The following is a 24,539-nucleotide window of genomic DNA, read 5'->3' on the forward strand; positions in this document are numbered from 1 at the left end:
AAAACTCCGTGCCTCTCTGCTTCTGAGGGGAAATCTGACGGCAAAACGGGGTTAAAATAAAGAGGAAGTTTTGCCAACTTTTTTGCCTCGTATCAGTTTGTTTCTCTTCCGATTCTCTCTGGTTTGTGTCTGAATAACCCTACAAACCAGAATGATCCCGAGGGTTGAACCACTGGACTTGCTGCATCATCTGGAACCCCCCCCCCTCTTCCTCCTCCAGTCACCAGTCTTCATTGCAACACATCCAGCCTCGCTTTCTATCGTCAACATTTCTGCATTTTGTGTCTCACGTCTGAGATTTCGGATTGACTTATTTTCCATGTTTTAAAAAAGGAAAAGCACATTTAGTGACAGTTCAGGCTGTGTCCTCTGATCACATGATGCAGGATAAAAACTGGCCGTTTTAAAGGGAAGTATCAGTCTGAATGAGTAAAAACTGCACTCCCAGAAGAGCTGGGAAGTCTTCTGAAACGCAACAAAAAAAATCCGTCTTCTTCACTCGGCTGAGGCTTTCATCTTCAGACACCAGTCCAGGTGTTTGCCGACCAACCTCACTGTTTTTAGAACATACAAGCAGACTTATAAAAAGTTAGAGGACAGATGTTGCAGCTTTTCAGAGGAATCAAAGTTTATTTTTCCTGAATCTAAAGTTTCCGCTTGTCGTCTGATTGTCCGCATCATGATGTGCAACAGCATTTCAACGGGAGACAGACGAGGACGTCCCGCTGCTGAGACAAGCACAGAGGTCGCAGGAAAAGACGCGAACCTTCATGGCAGCGTAGGTCGACCCAAAATCCCAACACGCCCCTCTGCAGCAGTGGTACGTTCACTCGTATGATGTCACCATGGTCGCTGACAACAACCTGCATCCTCCCTCTCATCTTTGCATCGTGGATTGGGTGACTAGTAGGGATGGAAAAATCTAATCGAAAAATCGGAAATCGGGATTTTTTTTCTTCAAAATTTAATTTTTTTTTTTTTTGTTTGTTAAAAAAAATCTATTTTTTTTTCAAATAAATAAAATTAATCAACTATAAAATTTTTGTCATTTTAGCTACTGTGTTGTTTTTTCCTAACTGAAATCAAGAAAAATTATGAGCAAAAAGAAGTTTTATAAAAAAGAATTTTGTTTTAAATTACAAAAATCATCAATATTGAAGAATTTTGAGAATCGCAATTTAAATTCAATTGGCACCCATAAAATCGGAATCGAATCGAATCGGGACAAAAGCATATAATATCTACATTTTTGGTCACACAGGAAGCATCGGTTACAAACTTCCATTGTTTAGTTTAAAGCGAACTGTCAAACTCCACGCTGTCGTAGTTTGGTGGCAGTCGCCGCTACTTTTGAAGAAACTATCGTCGTTTCTCACCGCTACATAAAACCCGTCCATCCTGGTCTTTGCTCAGATAAACGTCGGTTATTATCAGATTGAAACGATACCTTCTCTGGTTTTATACGCTCTGTTAAAGTCGAGTTTCGGAAGGGAAGTTTCCAGTGAAGCTGACAGCAGCGGGGATGTAAATAAGTCCTGCAATCTTATGGTCCCATCTCTGATATCTTACATATGTAAGGTATTTTTCTTACTAAAAAAATCCCTGGTTCCTCAAAAATTGTTCAAGTCGATCGTACAGTAAATCCAGAAACTGTTACTATTGATCCTGATGAGGAGGAGGCTCCTACTTCTGTCAGATTCAGTCTCACATTCTTCTGTGTTTTGTTTTTTATCATGGCAACGAGAGAGACTAGAGATGCAACGACCCACCGCTCGGTGGTTCTGATCCAGTCTGACATTTGCATTTTGGCTGATATCAACATTTTCTGACACCAAATCAGTTAACATGAACATTAGTGGGATTTTGATTATTATCACTGCTCTTGTTAATGTGTTAAGTTCCTCGAGGCTGTAAAAAAAAAACACATCACATCCCAACGAGAGCAGCAGATAAACAGATTTGTCTCATTTAATCTTATTTTATTCATCAGAAAACCCTTCTAAAGTAAATCAAAGTCATCTGTAGCTGTTTCATAACTTTGCATAGAAAAGCAGAGTGAGGTCAGACCTCCACCAAGCAGCTCATTTCCACCCATATAATGATTTCCAGCCAATGTTCTAGAACTACGTTCATTTTCTATGTATAAACTATTAGAGTCATACAGACATTGATATAAATCCAGTTTCTTGGCTTTATTGTGGTGTTTATTCAGGGAGGACCAAATCCAGTCTTTGAGAGCTGCTATCCTGCAGGTACTGAATGAGTGTATCAGTAACAGACGTGTGCAGAACTTGACAACAAACTGTGGAGATCCATTTCATTTCAATCAGGTGCGTTGCAGTTGGCAAACCTGCAGGACACTGGCCCTCAGAGACCAGATTTGGAGATCCCTGTCTTTATTTGTTCTCTTGCAGTGTTGAAAATCTCAAAGATCCCCTGTTTGTTCCTGTTCTGGATGGTTTCATCCAGAATAAGGCTGCAACGATTAGTCGACAAAGTCAACAACATTGACAATGAAAATTCATCGACAGGAAATTTCCTAGTCAACGCCTCTTGTTATAAACGGCCGTGACGGCTTTGCTAATAAAACACTGCATCAGGCAACTTAACGCAATTTACCAACCACGGCTTTTCAGACAGTATAAGAACTCTAAACACCAAGCAAACGACGCAAAGCACCACGAGAAGTGTTGGGGGCAGTGTTGTCATTTTGTCATTTTCTTCTTCGTTTGTTTAAACAACGAAGAAGAAACTGACAGCGGTGCAACCTATTTCCAAAGTTTGGGGAGAGTTCACGCTAAACAAAGTGTCAAACACATGAAATGTGTCGTCTGCCACGCAGAGCTGGCGTAACCACGGCAACACGACAGTCATGCATGAGCATCTGAAAGGAAAGCACCCCGGAGTCGTGGTTTCCAGCATCCCAGATTGTAAAGTTAGCATTAGCGAGTAGCGATGTGCTGTTGGTACCTCTGCCAAAGAGCTTCTGTTTCTACCACCGTTTATCTGTTTGTTTGTGTTCAAGATAACTCAAAAGGTTATGGATAGATTTTCATTAAATTTTCAGGAGTTGTTGGAAATGTGAAAAGAAAGAAGTGATTTAATTTTGGTGGTGATCCGGATCACCCTTTGGATTCAGAAATGTTTTAAAGGATTCTGGCCCTTGTTTACCTACAAAACAGGCTTTTTCAAGATATAAATGATCATTTCAATGCAATTCTACGAATATTAAGATGTTAAAATATTTTATTTAGTTTGTTTTTCTTTTGAGGCAAATTCTGTACAGTTTGGATATGACACTATAGCTAAGTTTAAATGTTTCACAATAAATTAGGAATAAGCTGTTAAGCTTAAATTTAATATTCAACTGGTTCAGGAGTCGCTCTTTTAACTTACTAAAGGACATTATATTGTGACTGACTGGGAATCAGGGGGGTATTCATGTGATGCAGATGAAGAGGGTGGGGTAAAACATACTGGAGCTTGTAAAAATAATTGTGATTAATTGAAAAAAATATTTACAGATTAGTCGACTATTAAAATAATCGTTAGTTGCAGCCCTGATCCAGAATGTTGCCGGGACCCAGATCTATCTTTGACATCTTGTAAAATCTGTTGGGAACTTCTCTTGGATTTTCTCACTATTTGCTGTGGAGTTTCTATGAGTTAATACTGGAAATGACCCCATCTCACAATGAGAAAAAAATCCTTACAAACATTCCTGGATCCAAACGGTGATCTGGATCACTCCCAACATGTGATGGAATCTAAGAACCAAGACCTGTTCTCAGAAACAAGTCATGAAAATCCGTCCAGTAGTTTTTACGTAAAGTTGCTGACAAGCAGAGAAACGCCAGCAAAAACAACATCCTTCACCTCCTTGGTTGGGGTAATAAAAACAAATATATTCATAATTTGGCAGCAATAACTGCTTTTTTTGTCGGAGAGAATGTGCTGAAAGGGAAGGAGGATGTATGTGAATAAACTGGGAGGACAGTCAGACAGCGCTGCAGACAGATCGTGTTTCGGCTCAGAGGACTCGTTTCTGTTTAAGAAGATGTCTGATTGTAGAAGCTGCTGTTCAATCTGGCTGGAAAGTCTCCACCTCCTAATAAAACTAATCATTGTAATAAAAAGCCACTTTTGTAGTAAACCTGAGTGATTAAAAGCTGTACCCAGCAGGAGGATCTGACAGTTGGATGTTTATATTGCCTGTATTGAATGAAACAAACCACATCATGTGTGCAGTCTAGTGCACCGATGGTTGTAGGAAGACCAGCAATAGAAATAAATCCTGTCATACACACACACACACACACACACGATTGCTGTTGTGTACACTGTTAATGGTTTTCAGTTTTCCTTCCCTCAGGTGCTCCTGATGATTGTCTGCTATTTTCTCTTCAAGGCCTGAGGATGACTAGTTTCTTCACAGAACGTAAGTAAAGTAAGTTAAAGTTTATTTACAGAGCGCCTTTCGCAGTTAAAAATCACAAAGCTCGACAGGTGTAGCACCTGCTTGGTCTTCTGTTTGACTTTGATTGCACAGTTGTTGTGCTTTTCTATCTTTTTGTTTCTTTGGCTCCTTTTTTCTTTCTTCACTCTTCCCTTCTCTCCTCTGTTGATGCTCTCCCTTCTGGTGCTCTTCCAATCCACTCCAGCAATTATATGTAAATTTGGAAACCATACAATCAAACCTCCGCCTAACCATGGCATCACTTACCAAAGTAAAACCTACCCAAACACAGACTTTGTTTTAACTTATCAGCACTCGTATGATTCATAAATACATCCCAGTTTAACCCCAGCGGGATAATCCCAGTATAACTATAACAGGAAGGAGACTGTCCCACTACTTCCATGCACTCAGAACCAGATGTAGTGCTACCTTGTTCCAGCAGGTGCAGTGTGAGAGGCAGGGCTGGCAGGCAGACGGAGGCAGGTCGCTGGTGTCGGGCAGGGAGGAGGACAGGGAGGACTGGGAGGATGGGGAGGACGGGGAGGCCTGAGGCAGCGATGTGGTCTGATGCTGATGCAGCTGAGTGTAACAGACAGCAGCCCGGTCACTGCCGGACCCTGCTGCTTGCTCTCCTCCTCTGCTCGCCTGGAACAACAGACTCTCTCAGTAAGAGGCTGGATAGCATAAATATGACTACCTGTAACATGCACATGGATGGAGACATGACAGGAAAAACGTCTTTGTCTGCTGTTTTCCTGTTTACACACGGGACGAAAAGGTCTTTTTTCTGGAATTTCTGGGGTACATGTTGGTTATTGATGTGTTGTTAATCTTCAATTTTTGCTCCAAATTCTAGGAGACATTAGCCAAGATGTCACTCAGTCATGTGAAAAAGAAAATACACCCTCTATGGTGAGAAAGATTAATATCCCAGACAGATGCCAATGTTCCCAAGTAGTTCAAAACCAGCAAGCTTCAGAGAAACTGCAAAGAAACCCAATAGCAACATCTTAGACTCTCCAGTTAGCAGTTAGCATGCTAAATGTTGAAGTTCATGACTTCAGGACTTTAAAAAGTATGGCTGGCTTGGAAGGGTTGCAGGAGGGGGGTTATTGACCCAACCATTTAGATGTTATTCAATCTCATAATTCAGTAAATTGGGGACGTGGTCCTTTCGATTGACAGCTATCCAATATCCAGCTGTAGGCAGAATGTGGCACAACCGCGGTTTTAAGCTGGTTAACAGTGTGACTTAGCTTTAACACCCACCCCCAGTTCCACCTTTTTGCCCATTTCTGTCTTCTCTTGGAGTGACAACACGTGTGATACTGCCAAGATGGCGACAGTGGGCTCCAATTCAGTTCTTCACAAACCAACGGGTGACGTCATGGAGGCTCCGTTCATCTTTTTATATACAGTCTATGTTAATTACCCATTTGAACATGATGCTGCTTTTATATGATTTGAATCTCAGTCTGATTATTTCATGAGGAAAACAAAAAAGTGATGATTTGTAATAAGATACTGTTAAATGAAGTTCACTGATGTTTGGACAGACCCATAGACTGTATACAAAAAGATGGACATAGCCTCCATAACGTCACCCATAAGTTTCTGAAGAGCTGAATTGAAGCTCGGTGGGCGGTTCCTACCGTCGCCATCTTGGAAGGGGCATGCGTGTCGTCTCGCCCAGAAAATACAAATATGTTGGAGAAAAAAGTTGAAGTCGAGAGGGGGGGCTATGAGCGTCATGGTGGATGAATGACATCTAGTGAACTCCGAGCTGCCTGTAGTTAAGAGCTAACCGAGCTAACCCATAGATAACATGAGCTAACCAGCTAAGGGAGGTAAGCGGGCTAAAGCTAAGTCACGCTGCTAACTGGCTAAAAACCGCGGTTGTTCTGCATTCTTCTTACTTGAAGCGGGAGAGCGGGTATCTGTCAATCAACGAAAAATTGATTTTTGAACCAGGCTGTAAACATGTTTATTTCTGCTGTGAAGTTGATCTTTTTAACATGGGAGTCTATGGGGATTTGCTCGGTTTTGGGGCCCCTAGTGGATGAAGGGGGAACTGCATTTTTATGCACTTCCGCATAGATGTCCCTTTTAACCGCCGGAGGTTGCCAATTGGACAGACCAGACCAAAGAGACACAGCAAAACCAAATGTAAGATATCAACACAAACAGCTCAAACTAACTGTCAAACACGATGATAGAGGGATGATGGTTTAGCCTGGTTTAGCGATCTTGCTGTCATTAAGTGGACCTTGAACATCTCAAGATACAAAGAGTGAGTCCATCTGTCTGACAGCTAAAGCTTGGCTGAAACAGGACAAAGATCCAAAACACAGCAGCAGATCTACAACAGAATGACTAAAAAACCTCAACCTGAATAAAATGTTGTGAGGGGGCCTGAAGAAAATCCTGCAAACTGGAATAAACTGAAGAAACATCATAAAGAAGAGTGGACCGAAATTCCTCCAAAACCACTTGGAAGACTGGTGACATCACACAGAAAACCAGTACTTCAACTTCTCGCTGCTGAAAGTTGGTCCACAAGCCGGTGAATCATGGAGTGGACTTTGTTTTTCATGCACTACTTCTGCATGTTGGCTTCGTCTATGTGAAATAAATAAAATCATCATGGATTGACGTTTTTTTCACTTTAAGACCTTAACACGTCAGACTTTTCAGGTGAAAGAGGGTGTATTTACTTTCTGACACAAAATCCGTCTTAAAATTACTCATAATCTATCAAAGGGAAACATCCTAAACGTTAATTTGCCGTTTGTAGCTTTCACCTACAAGAATATAATTTACCAGCTACATACAACATAAGTGAGGTCTGTTGCGTTCACACGCAGCCTGTCATCGACCAGGTCTCACCTGTAATTTGGTGGTGAGGTAACATGTAAGTGTGCTGCTCTTATCTGTAATTTATGTCCCCTGTCATAAGCTTCTGCTTCACCTGCAGCAGAGACACTTTCTTTCACTCCGGCTGGATGAAAAAACCCTCACCTGTCGAGGCTGTGAGGAGTTATCGCCTCTATCTTCTCATATGTGTCGAAAGCTGCTTTTTCTTCCTCTCACTTAACCAGTCGCCAGATTTATCCCCCCAAAACTGCTTTAAAGTCATCACACAGTATTTTGTCCCTGCTTCTTTTTTCTATAAATCACTTTTAAAAAAGTCCAGACTTGCTAAACACTACTAAACATCAATCAGTTTAAGATTTTAAACCCTTTAAATGTTGAAATTTGAAGGTCAAAAGAAGGAATATCGTTTCAATTATTACTTATTATTCACTAAAAAAAACACACATACAAATTCTGAGTCATTTCCCAGATAATAAAGATTAGAAGAAGTGGGCAAGGCCGGATTATCCAGTGGGCCGTATGGGCACAGGCCCAGGGTCCTACGCCCACTCGGAGTCCACGTAGGGCAAACACCAGCAGTTTGGACAAAACAAAATGTACATAAAAGCCAGATAGTTACACCACAGTGTTGCAATTGGTACCACTGGCTGAGAGATGTTAGAAATGTGGTTTCAAAGTGTATCATTCACAATTTTCACAATGTTGCGGTGGGGAAGGGGGGGCCTAGGACACTCTGGGCTCAGGGGCCTGTGCATTTTTAATCCGGCCCTGGGCTTTGGTGCTGATTTAACTCCGGAAAATGTCAAAGTTTAGCAACAAAATTGATCAAACTGCGTTGGTATTTTTACAGCGTTGGATCCCTCTGGGGCATGAAAACGGTTTAGATCCAACACAGGACTGAATATTTCTTTTGTTTTTGGTCTGAAGTCATTTAATTGATTTATGAAACAAATATGAGGAGACCATAAGAGTTAGAGGAGTTTGCTTCTTGCTGTGAGATTTTCGTCCTGTTCCTGAGAGCTTTAGCTCTCCCTGTAACAGAGTTCATCTCAACAGAACAACCTTCGGACCTGTTCCTGAGGCTCTCACCTGAAGGATGTCCTGGATCTGACCCAGCTGCTGCCTTAACACCTGCTTCTGGTGGAAGCTGAAGGCCGGGTGGTTCGATGCCATGGTGAAGAGCAGCAGAAACTGCTCCTCTGTCCTGCCGTCGTTCAGCGCCAGCCCATAGTTATTGATCACCGTGTCTATGTGGGTCAGGGTCCGATACAAGACCCCCGCTGCCTCCCGGTTGTCTGAGCCGAGCAGGGCGAGGGACACCAGCAGCTTGCTGCGCACCACCTCCTCCGTGATGTTGGTGAGGCCGGACAGGTCGGCGGGGTTGTTGGCTCTGATCTCCGCATCCCGCAGGGAGTGGTAGTCCTTGCGGGCCAAGTCCTCCAGGCAGGACCCGAGGAAACGGAGCTCGATCGGGACGCAGAGGTCCAGCAGACCGCACAGGAACTCGGCTCTCTGGGCTGAGGAGAGGGAGGAGAACCAGCGGTAGACCCCTTCCCTCTGGACGCAGCTCCGGCTCTCCACCATCCTCACACATCCACCCGAAAGAAAGCTGCAATAAAAAGTTTCACACTTTAAACCTGCACGTGTCCGTGCGTAAACTTTAACTTTAACCTAAACACAGCTTCCCACTCCACACTCCCAGTGTTTGTGTCCACGCTCAGCGGCAGTAAAAATGAAACAAGCAGCAGTGGTTTCCTTTGTTGGCGAGCCGGTGGCGGCTGTTGGGGCCTTTTCTGACCAGAGTCTCTCCACATGCGGCACACAGGGAGCCAGGAGCTCCACCGCCGCGTCCCACTCCGCCGGGTGGACCCCAGCCCTGCTGACAGCTCCGGGAAGGTTGTTGCAGAAAGACACGCAGGATCCAAAAATACGCAGTCTCATTCAGGGAGACGCGCAGTCCCCCCGACACCTCTCTGTCCCGCACGGCTCCTTCCTGCCAAGCCCCGCAGCTCCCTAAACCTGAACCAGGAGCCGCTGGCAGGGGCAAGGCCACCGGGACTGAAGGTTAAAAACAAACCTGGAGCAGCCTGGAGCTACTGCCTGCGACAACTGGGAAAGACATTATAACATTTCCGAGACATTACCTCATCAAACTGCATGTGGAGAGAAGTGCGACCGAGCCGCGGAGAATGGAGGGTTTTTCTTTTTCAGTGTCCGTGAATGAACTCAGTAGGAGCGGTCACTGGAGGCTCCCTGCTTTCTGCCATGAGTCTGGACCTGAAAAAACTGAAAAAAGTAAAGAAAAGTTGGGGGAAAAAAAAAAAAAAAAGAAGTAGCAGCAGTGTGTAACGTTTTCCTAATTCTGGGAATAAGACCCGCCTACTACTTTAAGACTTCTCTACTCTGATTGGTCTAAAAGGCCGTCTGTCAACAATTCGTTTCTCGTGATTGGCTCAAAGGAGTTTCCGCTTAGTCTCCAACTTTTCCCTTGTTTTCATAAGTGTCTGGGCAGAGTTTGGTCTTTAAAGTAGCAGGGACACGTCCAGCGTGTTTTCACCACAGTCATTATGAAACTTGTCAACTTTAAACTAACAAGTTTGCATTAGACAACTAGCAAGAAATAATGTTTGTTGATTACTAAAAGGAATCATTCAGATATGCATCAAAAGCACACTAAATTAATTAATAAAGAACCAAATAAACTTAAGTCCAGCTGATACCAGGGAATTATTTCTAATTCTATAAGTATGACACATTTATAAGGGAACAGTGCTGCGTATTACTGGTATTAAAGAAGACTTTACCAGCAGACTCACCTGAACAAGGACATTGTTTTAGTTTAGGTGCAGAATGCAAACACCTCATTTCTGGGTATAAAGGCAGGAGAATGAGAGCAGTATGTGTAGACATAAACATGAAATAAAACAAAAGTATATTGTGTGTGAACATGTTTATACTTCAACACAAACCAGAACTATCTTGGACAGGATTTTGTTTAAAGGCTCCAGGAATATCTGTCTGGATGATTAATAAAGTGGAGGTCCGGGTTCTGGGGAGGATCCATCCCACCATCAGACCCGTTGCTGCTGATCAGAGGTGCCATATGGGGGGTAAAAGTTAGGAAGATTCTCAGGGCCCCACAAGTTGATAGGGGCCCAAAAAGAAGTACAAACTATACAAGAAAATCATTAAACCTTCATTAGAAATAATAAATACTTTTTTCAAAGGTTGTAATAACGTATAGCAGCAATATAAACTGATAAACCATTTATAATAAAATAACCTACTTAGATGTATGCACAGTGATTTAACCCTTTATAGGGCACTCAGTGAAATACCTTCAAATTAGAAATTTTAACCTAAATTGTCCTTCTTGTATGAACCAAGACCTCCACCCTGTTGTTACATTAACAAAAAATATAAATAAATAAATAAAATAAATAAATAGTTTCATGCTGAATATGAAAGAAAACAAAGTGATCAAAAATAGTCACTTGCCCCATGAAGGGTTAAACACAGCCCTAGATCTTTATTATTCCCATAAAAAGCTTTTTTTATTTTTTATTTTTTATTTTTATCAGCTTGAAGCAACTGAAGCAAAAACAAAAATCTAAAATTTGTGGTGGGGTTTCTGCTTTTCATACGGCCCAAAATCCCCGGTGGCGCCCCTGCTGCTGATGCTCAGTGCAGCTCGTGGATCATGTCATGTGACATACCTCAGCAGTTTCTCTTCCTCTTGATCGACTTCTTGACGCCACAGAGATCATGTCTGATGAGGCTTCAGCCAACAGGATCAACAGCAGGTCCTGATCCATGTCTCAGGTCTTAGCAGGATTCATCAGGACATCCCATTCAGATCCTGATCATCTGCTCTATATAATCCTGACTCTTCTTCTTCTCCAGTTTGATTTCAGGACAAACTGCAAGCCATGCTGAGACGTGGCAAGTTTTCAGCACATTGCCACCTTGCTGCAGCAGTCATGTCTGTCAAACTGTGTTACATTTGATATTTTACTTCACTTCAACTAAATGGAAACAAATGATGTTTTTGTGACAAGCTGCGTTAAAGAAAGAGCCTAAAATCCCCTTCATTACGGCTTCCCTGTTCTTATGTTGGCTACACTGGTTCAGCTTTACATCATGAGCCTTTTTAAGCTTGAATGATTCATTGTTCAGTGTTAAATGGCTTAATAGACAAAAACTCAGCAGATAAAAACAGACCTGCGTTAATCGTGCTTAGTTTAAGTACATGTCCTGTGTGTCTGTAAATTCCACTGACATGACATTGTTGTGAAGCAGCGCCATTCAAATAAAGCTGAGCTGAACTGAATTAAATTGATTTCAGCCAAACTTTTAAGTTTTTATTACCAAACAAGCTTTATAAGTTTAGATAATACATAAAAAATGTTCCTAATGCTCTCAGAACATTTCACTGGGATTTATTTAAAAAAAATGTAATCCACTTATACAAATGATAAAGACTGTGTGTGGTTGGACAGTTTTTTATCACTTTTTGTATTATTTGTTATTTTATACCCAACATAATTATAAAAAATGTCATGTATTATCTTATTATATTATTAGTATTATTATTAGAGCTTTTTAAGTAAATATCTAATATTCATCTTGTTTATGACAGTCAATCATATTGCATTTTTTCAATCAATTGATCATCAATGGTGATGATGAAGAGGAGGGAGAGGATGTTGAGGTGGATCCTGATTGTCACCAAACTGATCACATCCTGCAAACTCACTTTCCAGTGAAATGACTTCTACATACCAAAACTCACGAGCCAATTAACCCTTTCATGCGTAGTGGCCGTATAGTGGACACCTATTTACAAACTTTTTTATTGCATATTCATGAATGAGGATGGTATTTTTGTAAATAAACCACTTCAGTGGATGTTCGTGAGCCATCCAATACGTTTCCCCTCACTGGAGAATAAATAAATATATGATATAATTGTAATGGTTTACTCAAGTTTGCCAGAAAAGAAAATGATAAAGCTATATTTTTTTTAGAAGATTTACATAGTGTTATTATGATCATATATTATTTTACAAATACTTTATGAAATACTTTTTAAAAATCACAAATCATGATAAATTTTAAATATCACTAATTTCCTCAGTTCATCTATTTTTTCGTGCTTCTGTCTGGCATTTTCAGTCTGCGTTTCACCAAATGGTGCAGAAATTCTGCTTTATGCAAACAGAAACATCCTTTACAGAGTCATTAAACGTATAAAGAAACTGGACAGGTCATGATGGGAGGAGGCAAAAATGCCATTTAGGGAATTTTCTAGCAGATGTTTTTCTAAGGAAAAATAATCAGACATTTAATTCTTAATGGTCTAAGAAAAGTTAGACTAACTGTTAAATAAAGGTTTAAAACATTTCTTTTCTCATGCGCTTATGCTTGATATCTGCACAGTAACTTCTAATTTATTCTGCTTTTAATTATTTTAATATAATTTATGATTTTATTGTGATTTTGCTATTTGTATTTTCTTTTATGCTTTTTCTGTAATGCTTTTAATGTTTCATGTAAAGCACTTTGAATAGTCTTGTACATGAAAGGTGCTGTACAAATAAACTTGCCTTTTCTATCATGTTAGAGGGGCTGGATCCTTGTGTTGTAGTTCATATTTAAGTCCAGAAGATGGCGTCAGATATCCATGTCTGCTGCTTCACAGTTTTAAAAAATTCTTTCTAAACTCGGATTAATTAAAGTTTTTGCTCTTCAGTCTGATGCATGTATTTATAGTCATATTCCCTCATATTATTGTATTAGTTTTATTAAATCTTCTCTATAAATATGTCTCCCTCCCTCCATCCTCCCATTGACAACAAAAGGTAAGGCCTGTCCACAGAGGAGGGCCCTCCCCGTTTTGCTGACGGGAACATTTCAGTTACGGTTGCTATAGTAACCACACTCCTCCTCCTTAACCAGGCCCACTCCCTCTCCGCATCAGAGATGCTGCAAAACTGCACAGAAAAAGTATGAAAGACAACAGAGATGAAAGACACGCCAGGCCGAGAGTTTTCTTTGAAACACTTTCATTATTTTCTCCACACAACTGAAAAACAAAAACAGAGTATTTTCCAGAAAGAAGAGAGAAAGGAAGGAAGAAAGAAAGAAGAGAAAGAGGAGATATAAACTATAGAGAGAGCTTGGCATGCTGTAGCATGCTGCAGACTATCGGGGTGGCATAGGGCATCGTCACCTGGCTGATGGCATACAGCGGAGCCTCAAACCTGCCTCAGTCTGGGACCCGGAATGAAATAAGAATCTATTGTTCTGCCTCTCAGGCTGCAGGCTCATTACTCTGTTGCATTAAAGTAAAAAAACAGCAGAAATGAGCCCACAGCCGAGTTTCTGCTCCGATCTGAGGTTTGAGAAATGCCGTTGGACAGAAAGAGAAGAACATAAAATAAAAGAGCCCAGCCCTCATGGACGTTGTTACAGATGGTAACGGACTTAGCCATCCCGCCATCCCATCATGTGGAAGGGCAAGGATGGGCACACATGTTCACACACTCTGATGTACAGACATGCAAACGGATTCAGAGGTGGGTTTACCACAAAAGAAGGAACGAAACAGAAAACATGAGACGATGGCTTTCACTGAGTTTCAGATCAGCGAAGAGGAAGCTGGAAAATCCAAACGGTCACTCCTGATCCGGCCCCGGCCCCCTGCTGACCACTGCACCAAACTTCTCAAGAGGAATTTGACTGATTTGTCCCAGAAAAGGCGATATCGAAGCGACAGGTCTGGTGATGCTGCTGCTTCCAAATCTTAACATGTTGCATGTGTTTCTGAAGCTTTGCCCTCAGATTCAACAGATAACGCTGCATGCATTGTACCTTTATCAGTTTGCACTACAAAAAGCAAGGCAGATGGCCACTACGATCTCTTCTTCTCAGATATCTTGGAAGTATAACAGAAAAGATGTCGTCGTCTTTGGTGTAAGCTTTGAGAGCAGCGGTTGGGGACTGTCCATGAGGCTTCACTGGGGGCAGTATTCCTTCTAAATACCTCAGCTGATGGTAGAGCAGGCGCAGGGCTTTGCCAGAAATGATCCGCCTCCAACAAACACCGACTCAGAGGAAGCTCCTTCCTCTGACTGGTGTGTGTGGAGGCGGACAAGTGTGGGAGGGAGCGATGGAGGGAGCACAGCTGGCAGCTGATGCTGGTAGGCTGGATGCGACTGTGCAGCGGTTCATCCTCATGAGATACTCAAATAAAGTTCATGGACAGTGTGAAAGGCCACGGAGTTGGTTGGAGATCGCACACACACAAATAATCAGATGAAAAAACATGATTGTTGATGCAGATATACAGGAAAGGGTAAGGAAGAACACACTCCTTTAAATAAAAGCTTTTGCGCATCAGATCAGTAAAAAAAAAAATCACCTGGTTTCTCAACAGGTCCTAAAACTCGCTCAATACAACGGAGATGAAGAACAAAGCAGCATTGTGTCATTTAATGAACATAAATTCAGTTCAAACGGAGACTAAATTATTGACCTTGTGATTAAACAGCTTGTAACTTCAGCAGCAACATGAAGTAACGATTATGAACTTTTCAGGGTGTACCTGCCTCTTGCCCAGTTACTACTGGGATAGGCTCCAGCTTCCTGTGACCCTGAATTGGACGAAGCGGTTGGGAAAATGGACGGATGGATGGATGAAACTTATCCATCTCGCATCATTCTGGAGGAATTTGGGTCCAAAGCTCTTTACAGTAAAACTTCTGTTTAGGGAACTTTGGATCATGTTAACATGTTCACTCTGTTGGAGATCTGCTCTGTTCTCCATTGGCTTGCTCCTCCTCCTTGAAATGATATTTAAAAACAGGGTACTGTTTAGACAAACTGCTTTTGGACCAGCTATCCTGTCAGTAAACCCTGGAAGAAAGTGTTCCTGTTCATTTATTCATTCATTTGTATGGTGGTGTTTTTACTCTATCTTATTCCCTGCTTTGGGGCTGTAGATGGAAATTACCATTCTTTGCTATAATCCAACATCTTTAGATCATTCTTTGTTGGAACTAATTTTCATTAACCTCAGCTGTCTCAATCAAACAAACAAATTAGTCCAGTTAAACCCATTTCCCATTAGACGCTGGAATATTTTTGTGAATTAATGAGTTTATGGTCTCATCTATGTTTGTTTTGGCTGGAGAACAAGCCCATATCATCAACCCTCCAACATCGTACTTGAGAGTTGGCATGAGACGTTGCTGCTCCGTATTACAACATGTAAACTTGGCTTCAGTCAGTCTAAAGTCCATTGTTCCAGAAGGATTGTGGTTAGGAAAAGGGACTTGGAAATGGTTTTATACCTTTTGGAGACTGATGGGATAGGCTCCAGCTTCTTTGCGACCCTGAAATGGATTAAGCGGTTAGGGAAATTAATGAATAAATGGATTGTGGTCGGGAAAAGGGACTTGGCAATGGTTTTATACCTTTTGGAGACTGATGGGCTAAAAAAATCCTCCCATCTCAAAAACTGGCCTGTAACCAACCAAACTTGGTCTCACAGCTAGATACGGATCTATATCCGTATCTAGCTATATGTAGCTGTGCACGTCTGCCTTGGCTTTTGTGTCTGTTTCAGTCTTCCAGAAAGTTAAGACTGGAACAGAGGTTCACCTTTCAGGTGCCTGATGAGCCTAAACATACTGCTGAAGCAACACTAGCGTGGTTCGTTAAAGCCCAGACCTCAACTCAACATGACTTAATGATTGCTGTCTGTCAGCAGAGACCATCCAGATTTAAGGAGTTTGGGGAGTTTTGTTTTGCAGAATGAGCGAAAACCCCAGCAGCTACATGCGCCACGCTCACAGCGACATGACCTGAGAGGAGGAAGGAAATGAAACGATCTCGGAATCAGATCATGATTACATTTTAGCTGATCTTGGTGATCAGCATGAGATGTTGTCAGTCGACTGATCTGCAGTCAGGGGCGTATCCTCAGCACACACCGCTTTACTAGCTGCTGCTAATGCTCCTCTAAGCTGGTTATGAACTAAAAAGAACACCTAAAAGGGAACAAAAAAAATCAGACTGAAGGATAAAACAAATCTTCCCAAACTGTTAAATGAGTCGACCAAAGAGGCTCCACGTCAGTAACATGAAAAGTGGTTTGAATTCAGTGAAGATAATAAAAGATTAAAACAATGCTTGTTGGTAAAAACGGTGCCAAAATGGCCATTTTGGAGACTTCACCTGAGCCGACCCTCTTTTAGTTCTGTCTGATCTTCATCAGGACAATGTTCACATAGTACGAATTTATAAAGGTTTATAGCTTCACCCTGAAAGTTGTTGTTCTTCTTCGGCAAGCCTAAAACCTTTTTCATTTCTGCGATGTGCCATCTATTTTTACTTTTCACCATGAACACACGCACTGCTATTTAGTCTCATAGGTGTTGTTCTATGAGTCCGGAAGTTCTCAAACAGACCTTGCAGTTGCAGAGATGTACGGTACTCAGTGCAATTTTCAGGCCTGAAAAATACGCATACGGTTTTAAACGGGTTGTAACCCAGAAACACACATCTGCAGGGATAGTTTTTAGTAAATTTAAATCTTTCTTCTGATTCAACTTCACTATTTTTGCAGATTTTTTAAACACAATTCCTCACAAATTTATTTGAAATGACAGGTTCTAATAAAAAAAACAAAAAAAAAAAAAACAGAAAAACAAGAAAATAAAATGTTTTTTCACCCACTGCTGCATTTTGGCTTCATTGTTGCAAAATACACCACACAATGTGCATGTTTTTCATCTCAGGTGGACGAAATTTTAAGCTCTGTTAAGGCCAAGAGGCCTTTTTTGCATTACACCCTGATACGTAAAAGCTTAGCATCAAAAGAGAGTGTGCTTTCATTACTTCAACTGTACATCTGCACATGTACTGTACGAAAATGCCCCGTTTGCCGACAGTCTCCCCCTCCCATCCAGAGCAAGATTAAGAATGAATGGAAACACATCAGAGCGAGGACACATGAAGCAATGAGTGTGTGCTTGTGTGGACGGAGGACACACTCTGCGGCTGCTGAGTCCATCAGCCAGCAGCACAGACACAAACACTTCACAGGAGCCATCGGTAACAACACCTGGGCGAACGGAGGAACTGAAAGGGAGGAGTTTTAGAAAGAAGAGTGGAAGGTTAGAAAATAAAGAGTATAGCCATCAACATAGTGTACATGAGAGAAAATGGTAATAAATAATTTATAAGTTACAAATCTGTTGAAAACTATGATTTGGAGATGAAAAAGTCTCTCAGTCCTGTCTGCACACCTGCTGGCCTGAGACTCAGACCAGTTCACCCCACTTGGGTCTGAATGTGAACTATTAAAGCTCACTTTCGTCCAGGTTCTGGACTGTATTATCTCCCAGTGGTCCAGTTATCTGGACCATTTACCCCTCTTTTATTCCCTTCTTTGGCCTTCACACTTCAGCATGTCTTCCTCAACAACTGGGTCTAAGCTTGGCCCGGATCAGCCATGTTGATGATGGTGGAGCCATCCTTGGTCCTGGTCTCGTCTCAGCCGGGACACGAAGGGGCAGAAGACCCCCCTCCCATAATACTCATCGGAACTTATAGTTGCTGTAGCATAGGTAGGCCGACTCTGATAGCAGTGCTGTCTTTAAATAAAAAAGTGGATAAACAAAATAGCCACTCCAATGTTGAGCAGAATCACCATGGCAACCAGGATGGAGCTGTAGGCCTGCGTGGGAGAGAGAAAAGAGAAGTGTCAATAATAAGGACACACAAAGCTTACACACTTGAAGCTGTTTTCATACATAAAGTACATTCAGGCCCGTCATTTCTATCCACCCATCTGCCCTCTGAAAACAACAACTAATACATCTCTTTAACCCTTTACAAGCCAGTAAACATTACGTCCAACATGGATGCAAGAATCTCAGGCTCAAGCTGCTGTTTATGACACAATCAGATTTCATTTAAAGGGCTGCTATTCTGGTATTTGGAGTTTTCTGAGCTTTCTACAGTGTTACAGTGTTGAATCCTCATCAGACATGTAAACGGCACCGTTTTTTATCACCTAAACGCATGTTTGAGTTTGAGTTTGAGTTCCAGCACTCTCTCCATTCGGTTTCCATGGCGACGAAAAACGCGTCGTTTTAGAGAGTTTTTTCTACTTGGAAATCCTTGTGACGTCCCCAGGGGATAAGGTTCGGTGATTGGTTACCTTCTACTGGTTAACAAGGGCATGTACAAATACATCAGGCGGGTGGAAAACGTGGGATAAAGTTATTTCCAACGATGGCTGGTGAGTTTACCAAAGAGAGACATCCTGCTGCATTCGTTGCTGTGGGTTGCTGTTTTCCACTTCGTTTTCAGGCTCTGATTCAGGTTCCAACATGTAGGGCTGTATGCTATGTGTTGACATTGTATTTTGTTTTTTTTAGTGAGTTCATATGAGCCTAATCCTTCTGTTTATGAGATGTTACAATGACGGCGAAAGCAGGTGCGTTGCGCGCTCCCGATGTAGCGCAGTGGCGGGAGGCGGGGCTTAATGCGGAAGAGTCTCAATCAAGCGGCAGCCTCCGGCGCTGAAAAGTGAAGCCTATGCGGAAGTGCATAAAACTACAGTTCCCCCTTCATCCACTAGGAGCTCCAAAACAGAGCAAATCCCCATAGACTCCCATGTTAAAAAGACCAACTTCACAGCAGAAATAAACATGTTTACAGCAGAAATAAACATGTTTACAGCCTGGTTCAAAAATCCATTTTCAGTTTGATAGGTCAGGTTTACCTTCATGACAACTGTGGGGGGAGTGGTTTTTTTTCTAACTCGCCCGTTTTAAAGTAATTTAATCTTGAAGTTCGGCATATTTAGGGACGTGTCCTTTTGATTGACAGGTACATGTCTCTGGCTTCAAGTACGAAAAACGTAGAACAACCGCGGTTTTTAGCCGGTTAACAACGTGACTTAGCTTTAGACCGCTTACCTCCGTTATCTGGTTAGCTCCTGTTATCTCCAGGTTAGCTACAGAAAGCTCAGAGTTCGCTCGATGTCAATCATCCACCATGATGCTCACAGCTGCCCTCTCAGCTCCACCTCTTTGCCCATATTTGTATTTTCCGGGCGAGACGACGTGCACGATGCTGCCAACATGGCAACGGTAGGAACCGCCCACCGAGCTTCAATTCAGATCTTAAGAAACCCATGGGTGACGTCACGGAGACTCCGTCCATCTCTTTATATACAGTCTATGGTCTCAATCCACTCGTTTTGCCCACAGGCTGATCTGACAGCCTACGGAGAGGGTCGGTCTGAAGTAAATAAAGCGATTTGTGACAATAACTAGATCAATCCCAGCCCTTCTAGTCTCAGAAATAAAAATAAATTAGCCTGAAATGCACATAATAGTTCCACTTTAAGGAATTCACTGAATGATTTTCTCAAACAAATAAAAAAAACACAAAAAATTCCATTTATTTGGATTTTCTGTGCTTCATTCGTCCCGTTATCAGATAAGTCCTGCTGTCACCTCAGCAGATGGATGACAAGCTTAATGCAGAACGGTGACATTGTAAAGGTGTAAGATGTTTCCCTGACAGCAGCGGCACACACGTCTCAAATAAGTGATACCAACTTTACAACAGCTTAGGTAGATTGATCTGAGGATTGTTCTATATCTGCCTCGTTATGACCATCGTTCTCTTGAAAGACATGGAAGAAATTATGCTTTTGCAAAGTATAACCTGTCAGTAAATCCTTGTTCTTTGCAGTGGGGGTGATAAATGTGGCAACTGTGTTTATTCCTCACAAACTCAACCCAGTAGGATGCTGCTTGGTGGCAGGATCAGAGGCTTTCCTCATTTTGTCACCGTAAAGTCTTCTTTTGCAGATGTAACAAGCTAGTTGGTACCACAAGAGTTAATAAAAATCTGAAAAAGTATGTTTTTATTCAGCCTCATGACGATACTGATTACCCTGCAGGTTCATGGGCGGGAGTTGGCCAGTAGAAGGTAACATCAGGATTTCAGCGAAAACAAGAAAATGCTGCATGGGCATGAAAACAAACAAACAAACAAAAATAAGGAAACAAATACTCAGAGATAAAAACCAGATCAACTGACTGAACATCTGCACAACAGCATGTGAAATTGATTGTCATTGAATTGTTGGAATGAGTTTGCCATGTTTACGTGCAGCTTGTGTTCAGGCACTCCGCCTTCCTCCCAAGATGTGCGTGTTAGTTAAAGGGTCTTTCTAAACTTTCCCAGGAGTGAGCTGAAGCTGGATCTATACCTGGCCGTCCTCCGCATGAGGTTGGGCTAGCACAGGCTGTAAAATCTGCCGTTGCACTGGAGTGTGGTAACGTTGTCGCGTTGCAGTTTCTCTTCCATGTTTATCGCACAAATTCAGCGAGAAAATCCAATAAACCGGAAACATATGATCACAAACTAAACTATCATCAGGAGGTACTTCCATGTAACCACGCCTCCAGCAGGGGTACCCTGCTGAGCCTCTGCGTAGCACACAGTGGAGATGTCGTAACTGACTTCAGGCAGACGATGACTAGACTTGGTAGTTGTTGGCCCTGTGGTGGACTGGTGACCTGTCTAGACTTTACCTTACCTCTTCTAGTAACTGCTGGACAGGCGTTTTCTATAAGCAGGAAAATGGATGGAAGGAAATTTAATGTACTTAAAAATAATCTGCACATCTTTGGTAGCACCGTGTTATATATGAACTTATCTCGGCACAGAATTGCTTCTTTAGCCCCACCTACAGTTAAAATGGGAAATTAAATGCACTTCACACCCAATCTGAAACAGATCTCTGATGTATGAATCACATTTTGGAGCCCTGCTTTGGTAAACGACGTCCGTAGTCTGAACGCAGCTGCTTCTCTTTCCTGACAGCACAGTTCAGGCGACGCTTTGTTCCAAGCAGCTCCTTCTCCTCTGATTATTGGAGTTTAAAGGTAGAGTATGTAAGATTTTCAATATTTTCAAAATAAATTAACTAAAAAAAATAACAACAATCATAATTAGATAGTTTTTTTTAAACATGTAGGTTCCAGTCTGTTCATATTTGATGCGTTATTAAATTACAAGTTTAATTAATGACAAAGACCCTTCTTGAATGTTTTCTGACCAGTAAAAAAAAAGTACTTTTTTTCCACCAGTAGGGGGAGTATAAGCCCATTTATTGCAGAGCGGCTCTCGATTTCTGCCCTCGTTGGAGCTGGCAAGGAGGAGGGGTGAGGGGAGAGTTTTGCTCATTACTGCCAACCTGTGGTGGTTTGTGGAGGTAGCAGTTTTATGGTTTTGCTCACGACCTGGTGTTTGCCACCTGGTGGTGGAAAGAATCTCCTTGAAATCTTACATACTTTGCCTTTAAGTAGAAAAGCCTCTTCCATCCGGCTGGCCGCGGCTCCCACTGCTTCCTGTTGGTCTGACGACAGGTGGGGTGGGCAAACCCCATACAGACATGGGCGGTGATGAAGACCAGCAGAAGGAGGATCTTAATAGTTCTTGACACAATAAAAATGTAGATTTCAAAACAAGCTGTTTAGATGCTTAACTTCAAAGTTCGCTAAAAACAAATTACCACTGAGGTTGTTTGTTTTTTTTAGAAGTTTTTTGTCATTTTGTGAGTTAAAACGCCACATGAGACAATTCTCAGCACTTAGAAAAGGGATTTTAGCATGAAATATCCCCATTAACACTGATATTTATAGTTAATTTACTTAATGTTTTGACTAATATAGTTTCTGTCAACAATTTAAATGAAGAATAACTTCTCCACGCTTGTCATGACATGTCATTGTTTTACAATGATTTTACAGTCAAGTAAAACAAAAACAAAAAAAGGCAGAATTTGCATATGAAAATAAATAAATAAGTCCAGTGTGTAGGAGGTCAAGTTGTTTTGAAGCCTTTCAGCAGATGCTTGCCGACAGCCTCACCTGGACCACCTGTCCACTCCAGGTGAATTTGATCAGTGGAGTCAGGAAACCTCAGTTAAATGATTGTTTTTCTTTTCAGAATTAATCCTGTAACCAGAGGTGTAGAAAGTAGAAGTAGAAAGTAGAAGTCCTGCCTGGCAGCTCTTTCCAACCAGTCTCTAAACCAGGTGAATGTTATCAGCTCCACTGCAGGTAGACGAGCCTGTTGGTGAAAACATCAGTTCTACATGTAGATCCATAGATCCAAAAACATGGCAGGACCTCTACTTTACTTCTACTTCTACTTTATACACCTCTGCCTGTAACTATTAAATGTGTTGAAGACATGTTGGTCTTAATGAAGGATCTACTTAGACAGGAGAAAATGCAGAAGCTGGTTGTCAAGCTGCAGTCGTGCAACATTGTTGTGGATGAATTCCTCCAGAGTGGCTGCTGACGAGGTTTCTGCGGATCAACGCGGTGACGGGCTTATCGCAGATCTGTGTCAGAGATGATTACCACGCCGCATGCAGGTGCATGCACATGTTTACATGTAAACATCACAAAACCTGGTGTGTATAGACATTTACAATGGAGTCCTCTGTTTTAAAGACATTTGCAGAATAAAAGGATTTTCTGGCCTTTTATTTTTTTCGACTCATTTCAGTCAAATTATTTAATTCATAAAAGCTTTATTTTCATTTAGTTTGTGTAAAAGTGTAATAATTAAACAATGGTTTTCATTCGGTGACATGCACACCTGGCTCTACTGACACGCCCACTCCAGCCAGGCTTCAGCACAGTCGCACACCTGCATCCACTTCACTGCCCAGCTTCTGATATACGCCTGCTCCACTCTCACACTTAGTCGGACCTCGTATCAGCAAGGCTGGACCTTCCTACCTCCCTCCTTCCTCCCTCCTACCTCCTCCTTCCTCCTTCCTGGCTCTGACAACCTGGCTGGTTTCTAAACTTGCAAGTTAAAGCCTTCCCCATAAGATTCTCATCATCTAAAGTTGTTACTGAATCAACCCTGATCTGTCTCTGAGGTCCGTCGTCACACATTCCGCCAACGACGACGACCAGATCAGATCCCAACAGATTTTTACCCGTTATATTTTATTGTGAGGAAAAATGGGCTCCATTCACAAACTCTTCTTAAGTCCTGTTAACGACTTTTACCTAAATTGTTGCTGTCATAAAAATACTTATATAAAATCTCTTCTTCGGTTGGAAAAAATCTCACAAACATTTTACTTCCGACATGTTTGAACAAAGTCAGAGTTTGTTTTTTCCTGCCGTTTAGTTTCCTAAAATACAACAAAATAATCACAGTAATGTTTTTGTCAAATGTTTAAATGACGTTTGGTGAACCTTAAGTGAACATATTACAGATCATGTCCTAACCCTCAAAGTAAAGCATTTTGCTTTTCGTTCATTCAACATGTCGTATTTAAGATGAGAATTACTTCTATGTCATTCATAAAGGTCCAACCCACCTGCAACTGGCAGATCCACCTGCTGAATGTGGTCTTTAATCTGGCTTTTTGTAATGATGCTTTGTTTTTATTAAAGCCCGGCGCGTAAGAAGGACTCCCGGGTGCAGAGATGTCTTCATTTGCATGTTTCCTACAAAGTGGAAACAGTAACGCTGCAGGAGTCATTTCGTTTCCATGAAGTAAACTTTTCTATTGGAAACTTGCATCAGGATGCAACAGAGGAACAAAGTTCAACTCAACGAGTGACTGACTGAAGATGTGTGTGTGTGGCAATATGTTTGTGTGTCAGAGCAGCCTCAGCATGCACACTTGTCGCACTCACCGTGTGTTTACATGTGTGATACTATCTGTGTACTGAACCTGTTTTATATAAATCTCACTTGCAGCTGCAAACACACACAGAAGCACCTCCATCCCTGTTGTCACTTGAACATACACACATCGACTGGCCATGGTGGGAATATGAGAGCATGGATGATCCTCCATTTTAATGAAGTTAAATGATCAACAGCTGTCTTTGCTTGTGCTTGTCGATCCATCGATCCATCCATCATTCTTAGTTTATTTTCATTCGTCATCCAGGTCTGTATGAGACAAACGACCGTGATGAAGAAAGAAGGAAAAACAGCAAAAGAAGGTTCAGACGGGGCAAGCAGGGTTAAAATAAACAGTCGACATTATTCCTTATTCCTCAAGGGGCTTCAATAAATGTCCCTTTCCTGAACGTTCAGTTCTTCAACTGTTTACTCCCACGTCACTAAG

At 41.8% G+C, this 24,539-nt stretch overlaps 2 protein-coding genes across 3 annotated transcripts in view; both read right to left on the reverse strand.

Annotated features, from left to right (window-relative positions):
* Positions 1-9,583, reverse strand: part of zcchc14 (zinc finger, CCHC domain containing 14) — a 48,372-nt gene extending 38,789 nt beyond the window's left edge. The window contains exons 1-3 of one of the 2 annotated variants that reach the window (XM_079246939.1): positions 9,478-9,583; positions 8,423-8,942; positions 4,889-5,104 (exon numbers count right to left, since the gene is read on the reverse strand). In XM_079246939.1, the coding sequence (XP_079103065.1) occupies positions 4,889-5,104; positions 8,423-8,942; positions 9,478-9,482 (741 nt within the window). In that variant the 5' untranslated portion in view covers positions 9,483-9,583. The remainder of the gene's footprint in view (positions 1-4,888; positions 5,105-8,422; positions 8,943-9,477) is intronic. The other variant, XM_079246940.1, reaches the window with a different exon arrangement.
* Positions 9,584-17,996: 8,413 nt separating this feature from the next.
* The window catches only part of jph3b (junctophilin 3b), a gene marked incomplete at both ends in the record, with an annotated part of 81,673 nt that continues 75,130 nt past the window's right edge, over positions 17,997-24,539 (reverse strand). Inside the window, one exon of the mRNA XM_079260296.1 lies at positions 17,997-18,077. Within this exon, the coding sequence (XP_079116422.1) occupies positions 17,997-18,077 (81 nt within the window). The remainder of the gene's footprint in view (positions 18,078-24,539) is intronic.

The sequence above is a fragment of the Telmatherina bonti genome (assembly GCF_933228915.1).
Source record: "Telmatherina bonti genome assembly, chromosome: 2".
NCBI lineage: Eukaryota > Metazoa > Chordata > Actinopteri > Atheriniformes > Telmatherinidae > Telmatherina > Telmatherina bonti.